Source organism: Salmo salar, chromosome ssa27 (assembly GCF_905237065.1).
Source record: "Salmo salar chromosome ssa27, Ssal_v3.1, whole genome shotgun sequence".
NCBI lineage: Eukaryota > Metazoa > Chordata > Actinopteri > Salmoniformes > Salmonidae > Salmo > Salmo salar.
Genome location: NC_059468.1, coordinates 24,723,614 through 24,749,071, shown reverse-complemented (window position 1 = coordinate 24,749,071; position 25,458 = coordinate 24,723,614). Strand labels below are relative to the sequence as shown.

The window sequence follows — 25,458 nt, the reverse complement described above, 5'->3', positions numbered from 1 at the left end:
ATGAGTGTGCGTGTAACTTTTGGTAGATCAGTGGAAACCGTTTTACATTTTAGTCATTTCGCAGACGCTCTTATTCAGAGCATTCATCTTAATTTCAACGGTTTGACTGAGTTACAGTTAATGTAAGGGAATCAATCAATTTAAACACTTTTCATTAGGCCCTAATCTATGGATTTCACATGACTGGGCAGGGGCGCAGCCATGGGTGGGCTTGGGAGCGCATAGGCTCACTGACTGACTAGGCCTGGCTCCCCAATCAGAATGAGTTTTTCCTCACAAAAGGGCCTTATTACAGACCCACATAATCCTCAGTTTCATCAGGTGTCCGGGTGGCTGGTCTCGGAGAGATCACACAGGTGAAGAAGCTGGATGTGGAGGTCCTGGGCTGGCGTGGTTACACGTGGTCTGCGGTTGTGAGGCCAGTTGGACATACTGCCAAATTCTCTAAAACAACATTGGAGGCAGGTTATGGTAGAGAAATTAACATTCAATGCTCTTGCAACCGATCTGGTGGACATTCCTGCAGTCAGGATGCCAATTGCACTCTCCCTCAAAACTAGAGACATCTGTGTCATTGTGTTGTGTGACAACTGCATCTTAGAGTGGCCTTTTATTGTCCCCGGCACAAGGTGCACCTGTAATGATCATTCTGTTTAATCAGCTTCTTGATATGCCACGTGTCAAGTGGGTGAATTATCTTGGCAAATGAGAAATGCTCACTAACAGGGTTGTAAACAAATTTGTGCACAACATTTGAGAGAAATAAGCTTTGTGTGTGTATGGAACATTTCTGGGATCTTTTATTTCAGATCATGAAACATGGGACCAACACTTTACATGTCATGTTTATATTTTTGTTCCGTATAATATACAGTAGACAGAGAAAGGCTGTGTGTTTTAATGGATAGTCTCTCTATATCATAAGGGCCAGTCTCTCTATATTATAAGGGATACTATCTCGCTGCCTCTGTCCCTCCGTCTGTATATTATTAGGGCCTGAGACTAGCCCTTATATTATACAGCAGGGCTGCCCAACCCTCTTCCTGGAGATCTACTGTCCTGTAGGTTTTTAGTCCAATCTTAACTAGCTGAATCAGATACGCTAATTTAAGGTCTTGTTGAGCAGCTAATTAGTAGAATCAGGTGTGTTAAATGAAGGTTGGACTGAAAACCCACAGGACTGTAGCTGTCCAGGAAAAGGGTTGGGCAGCCCTGCTATATAGAGACCAGCCCTTATAATATACAGATAGCGAGTGTCCCTGATTCGACGGTGAGAACGGGAGAGACACTGACCATATAATAGAGGGAGCGAGACAGACTCACCCCTGTGATAGGGAGGGAGAGAAAGCTGAAGGCAGCGAGAGGCCGACCTTTATCCAAAAAAAAGTGGGGGAGAAAAGGAGAGACTGGCCCTCATGATTAAAAAAGAAAACAACGTTCACACCTCTCCTCTTGCCCAACCCCCACATCACACAGTCACCGCCTTCTCTCTGCTTCTCACCCTACCTTGACTCTACGCCGCACCAGCGTACAGCTGACCGCAAGGCAGACTGGGAGATGAAGTCCCCGTCGCCACAACACATTTCGAAGGCGAGGCTTCGCTAAATACAACTCCCATCTCAACCCTCGCAGACTGAGTCCTGAATATGTGGGAGGAGCGCACCGCCCACAAAAAGCCACAGCTATCTGTCTCCAGCTGCAATTCTAAAATTCAACTATAAAAATAGCCATAAAATAGTGGTATTGATGAGGGGTGTTTTTGCATGAAGATCGTTGGAAAGGCTTGTTGTACCTAGCGGCAGAAACAGCAGCGGCAGAAAGAGAGGAGAGAGGGCGAGGGGTGTTGGTCTGATGGCTAAATGGAAGTGGGTGGGCCTACCGCGGACACATTACTAACTTGAATTAGAATACATTTTCCCAGTCGATTTTTCCGTTAATGGAATTAACGCGCGTCGGTCGTTAAAGGGTGTTTTCGGTTGGTTTTGAGAGGCGTCGGGCGCGGAAACCGGACCGTTTCCCGTTATCACGGGAGGTTTGATTGTTGCTCGAGTTTTGTACCGCCCTTCCTGCCGAGTGGGTGGTTTAGGTGCTAACCGGAGCGACGACACAGCCCAGCTCGAGCTATTCGCGGAGAAAAAAGGCCGTCCTTACCCGGTGCTTTAGCCGGCCTTTCTCCCCTAGCCTCTCCTCTCTGGTTTATGAATGCGTTATGAGTGGTAGGTACCCTCCCCTCTCATCTCCGTCTCCACCCCTCTATCCCTCTTTTCTTTCTCCCTCGCTTTCTTTGCATACAGCCTGACAGATATGCAGAAACCGTTTGATGATAAAGAATAGCGCATTCCTAAAAAAGAGGCAACACGTTTCCTTAACCGATCAGTTTAGTTGTATTAGTCTCTAATCGGGTTCCGATCAATGTGTATGCCTTTTCGCCAGTAGTTGAACCATATGGTGTCACTACACTTATAAAACCATGTGCAGGGAAATATTGACATCTTTATAGCCTATTTTTATCAGGTAGTCTCCGTTTACCCACTGTGTTATTGATAAATGTGATCACTAATCATTCAGTCCTCCAGTGTTAGTCTATTGATTATTGATCAAGTATTGTTTGATCGATGGTCCTCAGATCAGAAGAAGGAAGTGTCGGGATCAGAAGGAGGGAAACCAGGCAAGAAAGGCAAACGTTCTGGATCACAGGTAGGCTGGTACACACACACACCACTTCCTGGTTCTGTCTAGATACCATGTTCAGAGGATTGCATTATGTCTATCAACACCAATAATGGACTTGTGTCTTTGGCTCCATTTCTATGAGATGAGGTTTTTATAGTATAATAAAACATATTTATTTAATATTTTCATAGCATGTGTTCTGACAGGGTTTCCAAAGGCATGTTTGATTCTAGTGTTGATATAGACTGTCATGTAGCTTCTGTGCAAAAAACCCCACTAGCTGTCTACAGGCAGCTTTAGAGGTATGTGTGTGTGGGTGATATTAAATATTTGCCTGCGACCTACACTCCTAGAACAAAAGGTGTTATCTAGAACCTAGAAGGGTTCTTTGGCTGTCCCCATAGGAGAACCCTTTGAATAACACTTTTTTTGGTTCTTGGTAAAACCCTTTTGGTTCCAGGTATGACCATTTTGGGATCCATGTAGAACCCTTTCCACAAAAGGTTCTACCTGGAACCAAAAAGCGTTTTACCTGGAACCAACTGCTCTCTCTATCTCTCTCTCTCTCTCTCTCTCTCTGTCTCTCTGTATCTCGTCTCTGTGTGTGTGTGTCTCTCTCTTTCCGTATCTCTCTGTCTGTCTATATGCATGTTGTCTCTCTCTCTCTCTTCTCTCTTTGTCTCTCTCTCAATCTCTGTATCTCTCTCTCTCTGTCTATATGCATGTTGTCTCTCTCTGTATATCTCTCTCTCTGTCTATATGCATGTTGTCTCTCTCTATATCTCTCTCTGTATATCTCTCTCTGTCTATATGCATGTTGTCTCTGTGTGTGTCTCTCTCTATATCTCTCTCTGTATATCTCTCTCTCTGTCTATATGCATGTTGTCTCTCTCTGTATATCTCTCTCTGTATATCTCTCTCTGTCTATATGCATGTTGTCTCTGTGTGTGTCTCTCTCTATATCTCTCTCTGTATATCTCTCTCTCTGTCTATATGCATGTTGTCTCTCTCTGTATATCTCTCTCTGTATATCTCTCTCTGTCTATATGCATGTTGTCTCTGTGTGTGTCTCTCTCTATATCTCTCTCTGTATATCTCTCTCTGTCTATATGCATGTTGTCTCTCTCTGTATATCTCTCTCTGTCTATATGCATGTTGTCTCTCTCTATATCTCTCTCTGTATATCTCTCTCTCTGTCTATATGCATGTTGTCTCTCTCTATATCTCTCTCTCTATATCTCTCTCTCTGTCTATATGCATGTTGTCTCTGTGTGTGTTCTATGTTTGAATTCCCCTATCTGCCTGTGTGTGTATTTCTCTCTCTCTCTCTCTAGGATTCCCAGCCGTCTCCCCTAGCCCTACTGGCTGCGACCTGCAGTAAGATAGGAGGTCAGGGAGGAGTGGAAGGACAGGTCCAGTTGCAAGCTGGTCAAATACAGGTAGCAATCAATACTAAGTATATTGCTAGAAGTTTTGTTATTCCTTGTATTAATGTTCTTGTTACTGTTATAGTTGTTACAATGTTGGTAATGCAAGTTCTGAAACAATAAGACATTATAAAGACTCATACATGCTTTATAACATGGTACATACACTACATGGCCATTTATAAAGGCTCATACATGCTTATAACATGGTATATATCTGTAGACTTTCAGTGTACTGTGTGTTGATTATACTTCCAGATCCAGAAACACATAGATTCAGCCAGGAACCAGACTGGTTCCTACTCTAGTACATGTTTATTCAATTCATGTATATTTATTTGCAGTTGCAGGGTGGGCAGATCCAGGGTCATATAGTTGTAGATGCAGCAGGTAATCAGACTCTGGTTCAGCAGCAGTTAGAACTGGTTCCTGCCCAGTTCACTGGTAATGGCTGGCAGATCATCACTACCGCTCCCCAAATGGCCAATGACACTGCCAATCAACCTGTCGCCGTAACGCTGGCCACCACTTCAACCAATGACAGTGCTCCGGCAGGCCGTAAGGTGAAGGCTTTGGGCGGGACTAAAACCATAGCAGCCAATCAGCAGCCTCAGCAGCAGCAGTTCCAGATCATCCAGGTGTGTGTGTGTGTGTGTGTGTGTGTGTGTGTGTGTATAGAATGGAAAGTTGACTGGAGGGATGCAGTCATGTGGAGATTCTGGTCCTATAACCTATAACTGTCTTTTTCTTAGACATGGAGAGTGGAGTACTATATACTGTATAGTTTTCTGTGTCCAGGTTCAGACACAGTAATGTGTTTGTTTGTCTCTCCAGGTGCAAAATATGCCTTCGTCGGGGGGTGGGGTCCAATACCAGGTGATCCCCCACCTGCAGACGGCAGACGGCCAACAGATCCACATCAGCCCCCAGACCACATCCCTGGGGGGGCAGCACATCCAGATCAGGTAGGTGACAGCTGTTTTAGGTCAGTCTGCATGTTAGAGGTTAGACAGGAGGTTTGGGTGATTAAAAAGTGGTACAATTTACTTTTTACAGGTGAAAATAGATAAAGTGTTTCTATTCTATTCAGTCCGGCCCAGGGCGGACTACCAGAGCAGGTCCAGCTGATCCAGACCCAGAACCAATCCCAGACCCAGGCCATCCTACAACCGGCCAACCAGCAGGCCATCCTCACTGGCTCAGCCAATCAGACGTTGCAGCTTCGTCCAGCCCAGTCCTTCCCGCTACAGATGCAGACCTTACAGGGCTCTCAGACCCAGGTAATGACTACAGTACCCATAAACATCGGCGGTATGACCCTCGCCCTGCCGGTAATGAATAATTTAGCGGGGGGCGGAGCCGTGCAGCTTATCCAAGCAGCCGACGGCAGCTTTACCGTAGCTAACAGCAACCAGCTGGTGACAACAACGGCGGTGTCCGGGGCAGCTACCGGGTCATCTGGCGGTACCATAACAACTGTTGCCGGGTGCGATGGAGCATTGTCGGACGGAACACAGCTGAGTTCTGTAGCCGGGTCGGACGGAGGGGCGGAGAGAGACTCACAGAACCAACCCAGCGAGCAGGACTCACAGATGGTACGTGATTGCGTGTTTTTGTGACTTAACCTCTATGGGCTAGGTGGGACGCTAGCGTGCCACCCGTGGTGCACTCCATCAACAGCAGGTGCATTTCAAGAGCGGCAAATTTGAATCCAAATAAATGTCAAAATTCAAATTTTTCAAACATACAACTATTTTACACCCTTTGAAAGATAAACATCTCCTTAATCTAACCACGTTTTACGATTTCAAAAAGGTTTTACGGCGAAAGCATAAATTTAGAGTATGTTAGGACAGTACATTTACAAGAGTTGTGTGTAATGTTTTGTCAAGTCAAAGACAGGGTCACCAAAACCATAAAACCAGCTAAAATGATGCACTAACCTTTTACAATCTCCATCAGATGACACTCCTAGGACATTATGTTAGACAATGCATGCATTTTTAGTTCTATCAAGTTCATATTTATATCCAAAAACAGCGTACTATGGCATTGATGTTGAGGAAATCGTTTCACTCCAATAACCGGCAGTCAAGTCAGCGTCACAAATTAAATAATTAAAATTAGAAACATTGGTAAAATATTATATTGTCATTTAAAGAATTATAGATTTACATCTCTTGAACGCAATCAACTTGCCAGATTTAAAAATAACCTTACTGGGAAATCACACTTTGCAATAATCTGAGCACTGCGCCCAGAAAAATACGCGTTGCGATACAGACTAGACGTCATGTTGGGGAGATCTAAAATCAAAAATACTATGTAAATAATCCATTACCTTTGATTCTCTTCATCAGATGTCACTTCCAGGTATCACAGGTCCATAACGAATGTAGTTTTGTTCAAAAAAGCTCATCATTTATGTCCAAAAATCTCCGTCTTGTTAGCACATGATCTAAGCCAGCCGGACTTCTCGTCATGAACGAGGGGAAAAAATATATTTACGTTCGTTCAAACATGTCAAACGTTGTATAGCATAAATCATTAGGGCCTTTTTAACCAGAACATGAATAATATTCAAGGTGGACGAATGCATACTCTTTTATAACGTATTGGAACGAGGGTACCCAACATGAACTCGCGCGCAAGGTGTCTAATGGGACATCATCGTTCCATGGCTCTTGTTCGGTCAGATCTCCCTCCAGAAGACTCAAAACACTTTGTAAAGGCTGGTGACATCTAGTGGAAGCAATAGGAAGTGCCAAAATATTCCTCAGCCCCTGTGTTTTTCAATGGGATAGGTTTAAAGGTAATACAACACATCAGGTATCCACTTCCTGTCAGAAAATGTCTCAGGGTTTTGCCTGCCAAATGAGTTCTGTTATACTCACAGACACCATTCAAACAGTTTTAGAAACTTTAGAGTGTTTTCTATCCATATATAATAAGTATATGCATATTCTAGTTACTGGGTAGGATTAGTAACCAGATTAAATCGGGTACATTTTTTTTATCCAGACGTGCAAATGCTGCCCCCTAGCCCTAACAGGTTAACATCCATGAAATAAAAGGATGTATTGATTGATTGTTAATTAATTAATTGGTTGGTTGATTGACGTCCAGAGCCAGGCCAACGGACTGCAGGGCCAATCAGATCCTCCAGGGACCATCCAGCAGGTCATCGTGGGACAGGTGGGTTCTACATGGCTGCTTTTACCTTTTGACCTTCCATTCTATTATGATATGGTATGGTATTATACTATAATAAATGATACTATAAGTTGTCATTATCGTCATTGTCCAGATGGGCAACCAGGTGTTGCAGCAGATCCAGATCCAGCCACAGAACCAGGTAACACACACACACAGATACACACACACACACACACAGTACATCCACAGAAAGTTTGTGAGCCCTGTGTTTGTTTCCACCAGATCCAAGGCCAGCCACATCAGATCCAAACCTTTCAGTTAGGACCAGGCGGGACCCTTCAGCCCATACAAGCCTTCCAGAACCAACAGGTAGCTAGCTAGCTGCTCTCTGCTGCCTTCCCCCAAACTGTTGCCACAAAGTTGGAAGCACAGAATCGTCTAGAATGTCATTGTATGCTATAGAGTTAAGATTTCCATTCACTGAAAATAAGGGGCCTAACCCGAACCATGAAAAACAGCCCCAGACCATTATTCCTCCACCAAACTTTACAGTTGGCACTATGAATTCAGCAGGTAGTGTTCTGTTGGCATCCGCCAAACCCAGATTCGTCCATCGAACTTCCAGATGGTGAATCGTGATTCATCACTCCAGAGAACACGTTTCCACTTCTCCAGAGTCCAATGGTGGCAAGCTTTACACCACTCAGCCGACGCTTGGCATTTCGCACGGTGATCTTAGGCTTGTGTGCGGCAGCTCAGCCATGGAAACCCATTTCATGAAGCTCCTGACGAACAGTTCTTGTGCTAACGTTGCTTCCAGAGGCAGTTTGGGACTCAGTAGTGAGTGTTGCAACCGAGGACAGGCGATTTTTAAGTGTTACACGCTTCAGTTGGTCCCGTTCTGTGAGCTTGTGTGGCCTACCACTTCATGGCTGAGTCGTTGCTGTTGGAAAGGTGGCATCCTATTACAGTGCCACTTTTAAAGTCACTGAGCTCTTCAGTAAGGCCATTCTACTGTCAATGTTTGTCTATGGAGATTGAATGGCTGTGTGCTCGATTTTATACACCTGTCAGCAACGTGTGTGGCTGAAATTGCCAAATCTGCTAATTTAAAGGGGTGTCCACATACTTTTGTGTATATATAGTGGACATTTCTTCCAAAATCTATGATTTTATTGTGTGTTGTATTGATTTCAATTGAAGACAATGATTCATAGCCTTTTTTTATTAATTGATTCCTCCAGGTTCTGATCCGGACCCCAACCCTCTCCTCGTCGGGCCAGATCACATGGCAGACTCTGCAGCTCCCTGGGGGGATGTCTGTGCCCCAGCAGCTGACCCTGGCCCCTGTGGGCGGAGGGGCTGTGGGAGGAGGGGGCTTCGTGCAGCTGGGGGGGGCTCCCCTGACGCTGAGTGCAGCCCAGATCAACCCTGGGTCGGGGGTGCAGACGGTCAACATCGCTGGACTGGGCACCGCTGGGGTACAGATGCAGGGGCTACCCCTCACCATCACTGGACTACAGGGTGAGAACAGAGAGGGACAGTGTGTGTGTGTGTGTGTGTGTTGAGTGTTGTTCTCCAACTGTATATTTGTTTATTTTCTGGGGGGGTTGGGAGCAGTGCTACAAATTATATTCTACTGTACCGTAATGATATTCTACTGTACCGTAATGATATTCTACTGTACCGTAATGATATTCTACTGTACCGTAATGATATTCTATTCTACTGTACCGTAATGATATTCTATTCTACTGTACCATAATGATATTCTACTGTACCATAATGATATTCTATTCTACTGTACCATAATGATATTCTACTGTACCATAATGATATTCTACTGTACCGTAATGATATTCTACTGTACCATAATGATATTCTACTCTACCGTAATGATATTCTATTCTACTGTACCATAATGATATTCTACTCTACTGTACCATAATGATATTCTACTCTACCGTAATGATATTCTATTCTACTGTACCATAATGATATTCTACTCTACCGTAATGATATTCTACTCTACTGTACCATAATGATATTCTACTGTACCATAATGATATTCTACTGTACCATAATGATATTCTATTCTACTGTACCATAATGATATTCTACTGTACCATAATGATATTCTACTGTACCGTAATGATATTCTACTGTACCATAATGATATTCTACTCTACCGTAATGATATTCTACTGTACCATAATGATATTCTACTCTACTGTACCATAATGATATTCTACTCTACCGTAATGATATTCTATTCTACTGTACCATAATGATATTCTATTCTACTGTACCATAATGATATTCTACTCTACCGTAATGATATTCTACTCTACTGTACCATAATGATATTCTACTGTACCGTAATGATATTCTATTATACTGTACCATAATGATATTCTACTGTACCATAATGATATTCTACTGTACCGTAATGATATTCTACTGTACCGTAATGATATTCTACTCTACTATAATGATATTCTACTGTACCATAATGATATTCTATTCTACTGTACCGTAATGATATTCTACTGTACCATAATGATATTCTACTGTACCGTAATGATATTCTACTCTACTGTAATGATATTCTACTGTACCGTAATGATATTCTATTTTACTGTACCATAATGATATTCTATTCTACTGTACCATAATGATATTCTACTGTACCATAATGATATTCTACTGTTCCATAATGCTATTCTACTGTACCATAATGCTATTCTACTGTACCATAATGATATTCTATTCTACTGTACCATAATGATATTCTACTGTACCATAATGATATTCTACTGTAGCGTAATGATATTCTACTGTACCGTAATGATATTCTATTCTACTGTACCATAATGATATTCTACTCTACTGTACCATAATGATATTCTACTGTACCGTAATGATATTCTACTGTTCCATAATGATATTCTACTGTACCATAATGATATTCTATTCTACTGCGCTGTAATGATATTCTACTGTGCCATAATGATATTCTACTGTACCATAATGATATTCTACTGTACCATAATGATATTTGGCTCTACTGTACCATAATGATATTCTACTGTACCGTAATGATATTCTACTGTACCGTAATGATATACTATTCTACTGTACCGTAATGATATTCTATTCTACTGTACCATAATGATATTCTATTCTACTGTACCGTAATGATATTCTACTGTACCATAATGATATTCTACTGTACCATAATGATATTCTACTGTACCGTAATTATATTCTACTCTACTATAATGATATTCTACTGTACCATAATGATATTCTATTCTACTGTACCATAATGATATTCTACTGTACCGTAATGATATTCTACTGTACCGTAATGATGTTCTATTCTACTGTACCATAATGATATTCTACTCTACTGTACCATAATGATATTCTACTGTACCGTAATGATATTCTACTGTTCCGTAATGATATTCTACTGTACCATAATGATATTCTACTCTACCGTACCATAATGATATTCTACTCTACCGTATTGATATTCTATTCTACTGTACCGTAATGATATTCTACTGTACCGTAATTATATTCTACTGTACCATAATGATATTCTACTCTACTGTAATGATATTCTACTGTACCGTAATGATATTCTATTCTACTGTACCATAATGATATTCTACTGTACCGTAATATTCTACTGTTCCATAATGCTATTCTACTGTACCATAATGCTATTCTACTGTACCATAATGCTATTCTACTGTACCATAATGCTATTCTACTGTACCGTAATGCTATTCTACTGTACCGTAATGATATTCTATTCTACTGTACCATAATGATATTCTATTCTACTGTACCATAATGATATTCTATTCTACTGTACCATAATGATATTCTACTGTACCATAATGATATTCTACTGTACCGTAATGATATTCTACTCTACTATAATGATATTCTACTGTACCATAATGATATTCTACTGTACCATAATGATATTCTATTCTACTGTACCGTAATGATATTCTACTGTACCATAATGATATTTTATTCTACTGTACCATAATGATATTCTACTGTTCCATAATGATATGATATTCTACTGTACCATAATGATATTCTATTCTACTGTACCATAATGATATTCTATTCTACTGTACCATAATGATATTCTACTGTACCATAATGATATTCTATTCTACTGTACCATAATGATATTCTACTATACCATAATGATATTCTACTGTACCATAATGATATTCTACTGCACCATAATGATATTCTACTCTACTCTACCATAATGATATTCTACTCTACTGTGCCGTAATGATATTCTACTGTACCAAAATGATATTCTACTCTACTGTACCATGGTGATATTCTACTGTACCATAATGATATTCTATTCTACTGTATCATAATGATATTCTACTGTACCATAATGATAATCTACTGTACCATAATGATATTCTACTCTACTGTACCGTAATGATATTCTACTGTACCATAATGATATTCTATTCTACTGTACCATAATGATATTCTATTCTACTGTACCATAATGATATTCTACTCTACTGTACCATAATGATATTCTATTCTACTGCGCTGTAATGATATTCTACTGTGCCATAATGATATTCTACTGTACCATAATGATATTCTACTGTACCATAATGATATTTGACTCTACTGTACCATAATGATATTCTACTGTACCGTAATGATATTCTATTCTACTGTACCATAATGATATTCTACTGTACCGTAATGATATTCTATTCTACTGTACCATAATGATATTCTACTGTACCATAATGATATTCTATTCTACTGTACCATAATGATATTCTACTGTACCATAATGATATTCTACTGTACCATAATGATATTCTACTGTACCGTAATGATATTCTACTCTACCATAATGTTATTCAACTGTACCATAATGATATTCTATTCTACTGTACCATAATGATATTCCACTGTACTATAATGATATTCTATTCTACTGTACCATAATGATATTCTACTGTACCATAATGATATTCTACTGCACCATAATGATATTCTACTCTACTGCACCATAATATTCTACTCTACCATAATGATATTCTACTCTACTGTGCCCGTAATGATATTCTACTGTACCATAATGATATTCTACACTACTTTACCAAAATGATATTCTACTCTACTGTACCATGGTGATATTCTACTGTACCATAATGATATTCTACTCTACTGTACCATAATGATAATCTACTGTACCATAATGATATTCTATTCTACTGTACCATAATGATATTCTACTTTACCAAAATGATATTCTACTCTACTGTACCATGGTGATATTCTACTGTACCATAATGATATTCTACTCTACTGTACCATAATGATATTCTACTGTACCATAATGATATTTGACTCTACTGTACCATAATGATATTCTACTGTACTGTAATGATATTCTATTCTACTGTACCATAATGATATTCTACTGTACCGTAATGATATTCTATTCTACTGTACCATAATGATATTCTACTGTACCGTAATGATATTCTATTCTACTGTACCATAATGATATTCTACTGTACCATAATGATATTCTACTGTACCATAATGATATTCTACTGTACCGTAATGATATTCTACTCTACCATAATGTTATTCAACTGTACCATAATGATATTCTATTCTACTGTACCATAATGATATTCCACTGTACTATAATGATATTCTATTCTACTGTACCATAATGATATTCTACTGTACCATAATGATATTCTACTGCACCATAATGATATTCTACTCTACTGCACCATAATATTCTACTCTACCATAATGATATTCTACTCTACTGTGCCCGTAATGATATTCTACTGTACCATAATGATATTCTACACTACTTTACCAAAATGATATTCTACTCTACTGTACCATGGTGATATTCTACTGTACCATAATGATATTCTACTCTACTGTACCATAATGATAATCTACTGTACCATAATGATATTCTATTCTACTGTACCATAATGATATTCTACTGTACCATAATGATAATCTACTGTACCATAATGATATTCTACTCTACTGTACCATAATGATATTCTACTCTACTGTACCGTAATGATATTCTACTGTACCATAATGATATTCTACTCTACTGTACCATAATGATAATCTACTGTACCATAATGATATTCTATTCTACTGTACCATAATGATATGATAATCTACTGTACCATAATGATATTCTATTCTACTGTACCATAATGATATTCTACTCTACTGTGCCATAATGATATTCTACTGTACCATAATGATATTCTATTCTACTGTACCATAATGATATTCTATTCTACTGCGCTGTAATGATATTCTACTGTGCCATAATGATATTCTACTGTACCATAATGATATTCTACTGTACCATAATGATATGACTCTACTGTACCATAATGATATTCTACTGTACCATAATGATATTCGACTCTACTGTACCATAATGATATTCTATTCTACTGCGCTGAAATCATTCTACTGTACCATAATGATATTCTATTCTACTGTACCATAATGATATTCTACTCTACTGTGCCATAATGATATTCTATTCTACTGTACCATAATGATATTCTACTCTACTGTACCATAATGATATTCTATTCTACTGCGCTGTAATGATATTCTACTGTGCCGTAATGATATTCTACTGTACCGTAATGATATTCTATTCTACTGTACCATAATGATATTCTACTCTACCATAATGATATTTTATTCTACTGTACCATAATGATATTCTATTCTACTGTACCATAATGATATTCTATTCTACTGTACCATAATGATATTCTATTCTACTGTACCATAATGATATTCTACTGTACCATAATGATATTCTACTGTACCGTAATGATATTCTACTCTACTATAATGATATTCTACTGTACCATAATGATATTCTACTGTACCATAATGATATTCTATTCTACTGTACCGTAATGATATTCTACTGTACCATAATGATATTTTATTCTACTGTACCATAATGATATTCTACTGTTCCATAATGATATGATATTCTACTGTACCATAATGATATTCTATTCTACTGTACCATAATGATATTCTATTCTACTGTACCATAATGATATTCTACTGTACCATAATGATATTCTATTCTACTGTACCATAATGATATTCTACTATACCATAATGATATTCTACTGTACCATAATGATATTCTACTGCACCATAATGATATTCTACTCTACTCTACCATAATGATATTCTACTCTACTGTGCCGTAATGATATTCTACTGTACCAAAATGATATTCTACTCTACTGTACCATGGTGATATTCTACTGTACCATAATGATATTCTATTCTACTGTATCATAATGATATTCTACTGTACCATAATGATAATCTACTGTACCATAATGATATTCTACTCTACTGTACCGTAATGATATTCTACTGTACCATAATGATATTCTATTCTACTGTACCATAATGATATTCTATTCTACTGTACCATAATGATATTCTACTCTACTGTACCATAATGATATTCTATTCTACTGCGCTGTAATGATATTCTACTGTGCCATAATGATATTCTACTGTACCATAATGATATTCTACTGTACCATAATGATATTTGACTCTACTGTACCATAATGATATTCTACTGTACCGTAATGATATTCTATTCTACTGTACCATAATGATATTCTACTGTACCGTAATGATATTCTATTCTACTGTACCATAATGATATTCTACTGTACCATAATGATATTCTATTCTACTGTACCATAATGATATTCTACTGTACCATAATGATATTCTACTGTACCATAATGATATTCTACTGTACCGTAATGATATTCTACTCTACCATAATGTTATTCAACTGTACCATAATGATATTCTATTCTACTGTACCATAATGATATTCCACTGTACTATAATGATATTCTATTCTACTGTACCATAATGATATTCTACTGTACCATAATGATATTCTACTGCACCATAATGATATTCTACTCTACTGCACCATAATATTCTACTCTACCATAATGATATTCTACTCTACTGTGCCCGTAATGATATTCTACTGTACCATAATGATATTCTACACTACTTTACCAAAATGATATTCTACTCTACTGTACCATGGTGATATTCTACTGTACCATAATGATATTCTACTCTACTGTACCATAATGATAATCTACTGTACCATAATGATATTCTATTCTACTGTACCATAATGATATTCTACTTTACCAAAATGATATTCTACTCTACTGTACCATGGTGATATTCTACTGTACCATAATGATATTCTACTCTACTGTACCATAATGATATTCTACTGTACCATAATGATATTTGACTCTACTGTACCATAATGATATTCTACTGTACTGTAATGATATTCTATTCTACTGTACCATAATGATATTCTACTGTACCGTAATGATATTCTATTCTACTGTACCATAATGATATTCTACTGTACCGTAATGATATTCTATTCTACTGTACCATAATGATATTCTACTGTACCATAATGATATTCTACTGTACCATAATGATATTCTACTGTACCGTAATGATATTCTACTCTACCATAATGTTATTCAACTGTACCATAATGATATTCTATTCTACTGTACCATAATGATATTCCACTGTACTATAATGATATTCTATTCTACTGTACCATAATGATATTCTACTGTACCATAATGATATTCTACTGCACCATAATGATATTCTACTCTACTGCACCATAATATTCTACTCTACCATAATGATATTCTACTCTACTGTGCCCGTAATGATATTCTACTGTACCATAATGATATTCTACACTACTTTACCAAAATGATATTCTACTCTACTGTACCATGGTGATATTCTACTGTACCATAATGATATTCTACTCTACTGTACCATAATGATAATCTACTGTACCATAATGATATTCTATTCTACTGTACCATAATGATATTCTACTGTACCATAATGATAATCTACTGTACCATAATGATATTCTACTCTACTGTACCATAATGATATTCTACTCTACTGTACCGTAATGATATTCTACTGTACCATAATGATATTCTACTCTACTGTACCATAATGATAATCTACTGTACCATAATGATATTCTATTCTACTGTACCATAATGATATGATAATCTACTGTACCATAATGATATTCTATTCTACTGTACCATAATGATATTCTACTCTACTGTGCCATAATGATATTCTACTGTACCATAATGATATTCTATTCTACTGTACCATAATGATATTCTATTCTACTGCGCTGTAATGATATTCTACTGTGCCATAATGATATTCTACTGTACCATAATGATATTCTACTGTACCATAATGATATGACTCTACTGTACCATAATGATATTCTACTGTACCATAATGATATTCGACTCTACTGTACCATAATGATATTCTATTCTACTGCGCTGAAATCATTCTACTGTACCATAATGATATTCTATTCTACTGTACCATAATGATATTCTACTCTACTGTGCCATAATGATATTCTATTCTACTGTACCATAATGATATTCTACTCTACTGTACCATAATGATATTCTATTCTACTGCGCTGTAATGATATTCTACTGTGCCGTAATGATATTCTACTGTACCGTAATGATATTCTATTCTACTGTACCATAATGATATTCTACTCTACCATAATGATATTTTATTCTACTGTACCATAATGATATTCTATTCTACTGTACCATAATGATATTCTACTCTACTGCGCTGTAATGATATTCTACTGTGCCATAATGATATTCTACTCTACTGCGCTGTAATGATATTCTACTGTGCCATAATGATATTCTACTCTACTGCGCTGTAATGATATTCTACTGTACCATAATGATATTCTACTCTACTGCGCTGTAATGATATTCTACTGTGCCATAATGATATTCTACTCTACTGCGCTGTAATGATATTCTACTGTACCATAATGATATTCTACTCTACTGTGCCATAATGATATTCTACTCTACTGCGCTGTAATGATATTCTACTCTACTGCGCTGTAATGATATTCTACTGTGCCATAATGATATTCTACTGCACCATAATGATATTCTACTCTACTGCACCATAATGATATTCTACTCTACCATAATGATATTCTACTCTACTGTGCCGTAATGATATTCTACTGTACCAAAATGATATTCTACTCTACTGTACCATGGTGATATTCTACTGTACCATAATGATATTCTACTCTACTGTACCATAATGATAATCTACTGTACCATAATGATATTCTATTCTACTGTATCATAATGATATTCTACTGTACCATAATGATAATCTACTGTACCATAATGATATTCTACTCTACTGTACCGTAATGATATTCTACTGTACCATAATGATATTCTACTCTACTGTATCATAATGATATTCTACTGTACCATAATGATAATCTACTGTACCATAATGATATTCTATTCTACTGTACCATAATGATATTCTATTCTACTGTACCATAATGATATTCTACTCTACTGTACCATAATGATATTCTATTCTACTGCGCTGTAATGATATTCTACTGCGCCGTAATGATATTCTACTGTGCCATAATGATATTCTACTGTACCATAATGATATTTGACTCTACTGTACCATAATGATATTCTACTGTACCGTAATGATATTCTATTCTACTGTACCATAATGATATTCTACTGTACCGTAATGATATTCTATTCTACTGTACCATAATGATATTCTACTGTACCATAATGATATTCTATTCTACTGTACCATAATGATATTCTACTGTACCATAATGATATTCTACTGTACCGTAATGATATTCTACTCTACCATAATGTTATTCAACTGTACCATAATGATATTCTATTCTACTGTACCATAATGATATTCCACTGTACTATAATGATATTCTATTCTACTGTACCATAATGATATTCTACTGTACCATAATGATATTCTACTGCACCATAATGATATTCTACTCTACTGCACCATAATATTCTACTCTACCATAATGATATTCTACTCTACTGTGCCGTAATGATATTCTACTGTACCATAATGATATTCTACACTACTGTACCAAAATGATATTCTACTCTACTGTACCATGGTGATATTCTACTGTACCATAATGATATTCTACTCTACTGTACCATAATGATAATCTACTCTACTGTACCATAATGATATTCTATTCTACTGTACCATAATGATATTCTACTCTACTGTATCATAATGATATTCTACTGTACCATAATGATAATCTACTGTACCATAATGATATTCTACTCTACTGTACCATAATGATATTCTACTCTACTGTACCGTAATGATATTCTACTGTACCATAATGATATTCTACTCTACTGTATCATAATGATATTCTACTGTACCATAATGATATTCTATTCTACTGTACCATAATGATATGATAATCTACTGTACCATAATGATATTCTATTCTACTGTACCATAATGATATTCTACTCTACTGTGCCATAATGATATTCTACTGTACCATAATGATATTCTATTCTACTGTACCATAATGATATTCTATTCTACTGTACCATAATGATATTCTATTCTACTGCGCTGTAATGATATTCTACTGTGCCATAATGATATTCTACTGTACCATAATGATATTCTACTGTACCATAATGATATGACTCTACTGTACCATAATGATATTCTACTGTACCATAATGATATTCGACTCTACTGTACCATAATGATATTCTATTCTACTGCGCTGAAATCATTCTACTGTACCATAATGATATTCTATTCTACTGTACCATAATGATATTCTACTCTACTGTACCATAATGATATTCTATTCTACTGCGCTGTAATGATATTCTACTGTGCCGTAATGATATTCTACTGTACCGTAATGATATTCTACTCTACTGTACCGTAATGATATTCTATTCTACTGTACCATAATGATATTCTACTCTACCATAATGATATTTTATTCTACTGTACCATAATGATATTCTATTCTACTGTACCATAATGATATTCTACTCTACTGCGCTGTAATGATATTCTACTGTGCCATAATGATATTCTACTCTACTGCGCTGTAATGATATTCTACTGTGCCATAATGATATTCTACTCTACTGCGCTGTAATGATATTCTACTGTACCATAATGATATTCTACTCTACTGCGCTGTAATGATATTCTACTGTGCCATAATGATATTCTACTCTACTGCGCTGTAATGATATTCTACTGTACCATAATGATATTCTACTCTACTGTGCTGTAATGATATTCTACTGTACCATAATGATATTCTACTCTACTGCGCCATAATGACTATTCTACTGTGCCATAATGATATTCTACTGTACTGCGCTGTAATGAATATTCTACTGTGCCATAATGATATTCTACTCTACTGCGCTGTAATGATATTCTACTGTGCCATAATGATATTCTACTCTACTGCGCTGTAATGATATTCTACTGTGCCATAATGATATTCTACTCTACTGCGCTGTAATGATATTCTACTGTGCCATAATGATATTCTACTCTACTGCGCTGTAATGATATTCTACTGTACCATAATGATATTCTACTGTGCCGTAATGATTTTCTATTCTACTGTACCATAATGATATTCTACTCTACTGCGCTGTAATGATATTCTACTGTACCATAATGATATTCTACTCTACTACGCTGTAATGATATTCTACTGTGCCATAATGATATTCTACTCTACTGCGCTGTAATGATATTCTACTGTGCCATAATGATATTCTACTGTGCCGTAATGATTTTCTATTCTACTGTACCATAATGATATTCTACTCTACTGCGCTGTAATGATATTCTACTGTGCCATAATGATATTCTACTGTGCCATAATGATATTCTACTGTGCCGTAATGATTTTCTATTCTACTGTACCATAATTGAAATACGCCTCTGGCCTTTGTGTTTTTATCCAAAATCATTTTTAATGAATGTAATGTCTCCGGCTGGAGCAGCCTGCTACTTTAATTATCCAATAAATAAATAGTCTATTCTACCACCAGGTCAGCTGCAGGGTCAGGAGGGCGGGGTTAAGGTCCAGTCGTCCCCAGTAAAGGTAACCATGGGTAACGTGGCAGGGTCGTCGCTAAGCCCAGACCAGATGGGTTCTGTCCAGAGTTCGTCGGACCAGGAAGGACCACCCAGCAAGAGGCTCCGCAGGGTGGCGTGCTCCTGTCCTAACTGTAGGGACGGAGAGGGGAGGTACCACACACACACACACACACACACACACACACACACACACTCTCACTGTCTCTCTCTGACTGTGTGTGTGTGTTGCAGGACCAGTGGAGACCCATCTAAGAAGAAGCAGCATGTGTGTCACATGGAAGGCTGTGGGAAGGTCTACGGTAAGACCAGTCTATACTGTGGAAATGTCTACGGTAAGACCAGTCTATACTGTGGAAATGTCTACGGTAAGACAAGTCTGTACTGTGGAAAGGTCGACGGTAAGACCAGTCTATACTGTGGAAATGTCTACGGTAAGACCAGTCTATACTGTGGAAATGTCTACGGTAAGACAAGTCTGTACTGTGGAAAGGTCGACGGTAAGACCAGTCTATACTGTGGAAATGTCTACGGTAAGACAAGTCTGTACTGTGGAAAGGTCGACGGTAAGACCAGTCTATACTGTGGAAAGGTCGACGGTAAGACCAGTCTATACTGTATGAATTTGAGATTTACCCGTCTACACTGTATAAAATAGAGATTTACCTGTCAATACTGTATAAAAGAGATTTACCAGTCAATACTGTATAAAATAGAGATTTACCAGTCAATACTGTATAAAATAGAGGTTTACCTGTCTACACTGTATAAAATAGAGGTTTACCTGTCAATACTGTATAAAATAGAGATTTACCAGTCAATACTGTATAAAATAGAGATTTACCTGTCAATACTGTATAAAATAGAGATTTACCAGTCAATACTGTATAAAATAGAGATTTACCTGTCAATACTGTATAAAATAGAGGTTTACCTGTCTACACTGTATAAAATAGAGGTTTACCTGTCTACACTGTATAAAATAGAGATTTACCAGTCAATACTGTATAAAATAGAGGTTTACCTGTCTACACTGTATAAAATAGAGGTTTACCTGTCTACACTGTATAAAATAGAGGTTTACCTGTCTACACTGTATAAAATAGAGGTTTACCTGTCTACACTGTATAAAAGAGATTTACCAGTCAATACTGTATAAAATAGAGATGTACCAGTCAATACTGTATAAAATAGAGATGTACTAGTCTATGGAACCAATAAAATATAGAATATTAATTTGATATTACCAATCTGTAATAATATTCTATCTACCAGGTAAGACCAGTCACCTGAGAGCTCACCTCCGCTGGCACACAGGAGAGCGACCCTTCGTCTGCAACTGGATCTTCTGTGGCAAGAGGTTCACACGCTCGGACGAACTGCAGAGACACAGACGGACACACACAGGTACGCACTCCCAAGCCCACACACACACACACACACACACAGTTATGTCCTGTGTCTGTTGTTCTTATTCAGATGTCCCCATCCTCCAGGTGAGAAGAGGTTTGAGTGTCCAGAGTGCAGTAAGCGTTTCATGCGTAGCGACCATCTCTCCAAACACATCAAAACCCACCAGAACAAGAAGGGAGGGGCTTCTCTCGCCATCATCACCACTGAAGACATGGAAGATTCCAACCAGGGTTTAGGCTCCTCCCCTCGCATCGTAACTGTGGAGACACTCTCCCAGGACTCAGCCCCCGCCACTCCAACAGCCTCCTCGCCCAATCAAATGGAGAGAGAAGAGGAGGAAGAGGAGGAGTTTGAGTAGTGACCAGTGACCACTTCCTGTTTAGGGATAAAGCAGGGAGAGCTAACTTCCTGGTTGGTCTCCATGGTTATGCTGTGGCTGTGGAGGTCAGGTGGTCTATTTTTTTTTATGTTTTCAAAAAGAAGAAATATGATGAACTGAATATTACATAAACAGAGGGAGGAATCTGAATCTAAACTAATGAATTAATCTAACGACAAACTAAAGGTATGAATTAGTAGAATGGTGTTTATAACAGAACAGAGGTCAGGGGAAAAGGTATAATATAGATTTCTAATCTAAACTCGCACCCTATCCCTTATATAGTGCACTACTTTTGGCCAGAGCCTTCTGAGTAGTTTGTTATGTAGGGAAGAGAATGCCATTTTGGATAGGCTAATTAAACTAGCACAAGACAGAACCCTGGAGTTGTCAGACATCAAGAAGAGACATTGGTTGTGTCCCAAATAGCTAGGTTGCCATTTGAAACACAGCAATTGTATCTCTATGCACAAAGATGTTCCTCTGCTAATACTGTAATGATGATTATGATGAAGAAACATGAAATGTGGCATGGTCCAGACTGTAGGACAGACAGGTGAGAGGAGCAGGGACAGGTGTGTGTGTGTGTGTGTGTGTGTGTGTGTGTGTGTGTGTGTGTGTGTGTGTGTGTGTGTGTGTGTGTGTGTGTGTGTGTGTGTGTGTGTGTGTGTGTGTGTGTGTGTGTGTGTGTGTATCCCGGTTCAACAGGACTATAGTTCAGGTAAAGACCAGTCTGATAAACTCTTACTGAAGAAAGACCAGAAAAAGAGGAATAGACCTCTAAAGGGTTGAAAAAACACATAGAACATATGTATAAATGATGCATTCCTATAGAAACGCTCTGCATTTGAAATATGAATAGTTTCTATAAAACGAACAATCTAGCTTTCTGCAACAGGCTGTTTAGTGAAAGCAATACTATAAGACAATCCTAGTGAAACCATGTTTACATTAATGACAGTAGAGAAAAAGGTTTCCCTGGTATGAAACAGCCAGTCAGCTCACAGCGTTAAAGGTACACTCAGCAATATGACATCATCATACACAGCGGGGTGATTTCCTGCTTGATGCCATATTGCTGAGTGCACCTTTAAGAAGTAGCTCTCCTGGGGTTGGTGGGTGGGTAAGACAGTGTCAATAAGCAGTACTAATGTCAAAACACACAGTGCTCCCACTGAAACTCAGAGCAGCAGCTGTTGTCTGTACCAGAACCAGTTTAGAATCCACTGAAACTCAGAGCAGCAGCTGTTGTCTGTACCAGAACCAGTTTAGAATCCACTGAAACTCAGAGCAGCAGCTGTTGTCTGTACCAGAACCAGTTTAGAATCCAGCAATAATGGGACTCAATCATCGTATCTGAACCCTGAACTTGTGTAAAGTATCAACGTCTGAGATAAACAATATATATTTCAGTAATTAGACATATTTCAAATAATATATATTCACGATATTTCAAGTGATTAGAGATACTCTATTAAGAGTGGTAGAGTTCCAGTGTGATTTGACGTTGGTGCTGTTTTCTCTGCATTGTGAAGGTAGAGCCCCCTGTGTGTGAGTCCTGGTACTACAACGCCTTAAAACAAGCAGTATTACACACACACACACACACACACACACACACATGTAGTGGGGGGAAGGGTGAGGCATGAGGAGAAGGGGAGAGAAGGGGAGAGAGAAGGGTGGATGTTTTTACTATGTGGTTGTTATGACAAGTGTTTGGTGATGTGGCTCTATGTTAGTGTCAGTGCATACGTTTTGAATTGTATTTTAAGCTCTTTATTTTCTTAACCCCCCCAGTACATTTTGACACAGATGATTACTGTGTACAGCTAATTTATTATCTGTTCTATTTTAATATCTGCCTTTTGCTGGAGTGTATCGTACACGTTGATCAGAGGTGTGTGTGTGTGTACAGCATGTTGCCTTTTAGTGCTGTTTTCTCTTTTTAATTCATCGTAAACTTATTTTGCTACATCTGTCGTTGTCATGACTGCGGCCCGTCATTTCTACTACTCTTAACGCGCCATAATATGTTTAAAAAAAATTAATGAAAGTTTAAAAAAATGATGATAATTAATATTTGAAAATTAAGTGGTTGATATACCAACCAGATGTGGATGTTTTCGGTAATATTTTGTGTGACAACCAGTTTTCTTTCATATTTTCTAGTGACATCTCATTTGTAAAATGTTTTTCTAAGCAGTTTGTGGATCTCCATGATGATTAATCTGGCCTCCAAGGCTGCAGGTTCTTGATTATTGATATTTTATTGATATTTTTAAATCAACTTTGTACAAATGTGTTGTGTGACTGGGGTTAAAGAAGTGAAAAGAGAAAAAAAGACTTTGCCTGCATAACACTTTAAATAAAGTGATGAAATCAGTCTAAACCAGTCTCTATCACTGCTCCCAGCCGTGTGTGTTCCGTTGGGTCATTTTCTAAAGTGTAAACACTGACTTCTTGCTATGAAGTTGCTCTGATAACTTTGGCAATCTCTCTTCCCTATCTTTCTTTCTCTCCGCTGTGTTGTGAGTGTGACAGTAGTCTGGTCCTGTGATGATGGTCACTGAGATTATTTCAAATGCACAGTTTTGCCGTCTCTTCACACACACACCTGCGGTGCCACAGAAACATGTCTGCTGGTGTGTACTCTGTAATTACCTCGGAAGCCGAACGTCCTCCGTTCCCGCCCTTCTCGGGGGGTTGCTAGGCAACGAAAGCAGTCTGCAGGCCAGAGGCATGGCTGGTTGTGTATGTTTGTCTGTGTGATCAAGCGTAGCTGGTTGTGTGTGTTAATTGGAGGCGTGGCTGATTGGAGGGGAAGGAGAAACCACAAACCATGAAGGAATAGAAAAGGCCACATGCTTTCCTGCTTTATTCTTGTGCATCAACTCTGTTTTGTAAAATATGACTAGGTCATATGTCTTCATTTGCATTGGTGTGTGGTGTGGCTGTATGTCTATTGCACTGTCTAATAAACTCAATGAATGGATAGTCAGTCACTTCAGCCTATGATACATTTACTAATGAGTAAACACACTTGAGGTTTATAAAGAATCAGAACGAGTTAGACATCAGTTCAAATCTAACACTTAATAATTCATTAAAACATTCATGTTACAGGAACTCAATCACATGCATTTACAGAAAATATACACAAACACAATGCCCAGTTAGCAG

General features: G+C 37.8%; 1 protein-coding gene across 2 annotated transcripts; it reads left to right on the top strand.

The window, feature by feature from the left end:
• The first annotated feature begins 1,579 nt into the window (after window positions 1-1,579).
• sp4 (sp4 transcription factor) lies at window positions 1,580-24,667 on the top strand. Of its 2 annotated transcripts, none has more exons than XM_014178223.2 (14): window positions 1,580-2,216; window positions 2,627-2,697; window positions 4,008-4,112; window positions 4,445-4,738; window positions 4,935-5,065; window positions 5,191-5,695; window positions 7,227-7,295; window positions 7,408-7,455; window positions 7,539-7,625; window positions 8,501-8,780; window positions 20,441-20,639; window positions 20,721-20,788; window positions 21,762-21,893; window positions 21,983-24,667. In XM_014178223.2, exons 1-14 carry the CDS (start codon window positions 2,210-2,212, stop codon window positions 22,255-22,257), a joined length of 2,271 nt encoding a protein of 756 aa, XP_014033698.1. In that variant the 5' UTR covers window positions 1,580-2,209; the 3' UTR covers window positions 22,258-24,667. The 2 variants fall into 2 exon arrangements, with proteins under 2 accessions (XP_014033698.1, XP_045565411.1); XM_045709455.1 differs by lacking the exon at window positions 1,580-2,216 and adding an exon at window positions 2,245-2,514.
• Window positions 24,668-25,458: the final 791 nt, after the last annotated feature.

Coding starts and splice junctions, on each gene's coding strand:
- sp4 (XM_014178223.2), top strand. Junction 7,296..7,407: donor AGCAGGTCATCGTGGGACAG/GTGGGTTCTACA, acceptor GTCATTGTCCAG/ATGGGCAACCAGGTGTTGCA. Junction 20,789..21,761: donor AGGCTGTGGGAAGGTCTACG/GTAAGACCAGTC, acceptor TCTATCTACCAG/GTAAGACCAGTCACCTGAGA.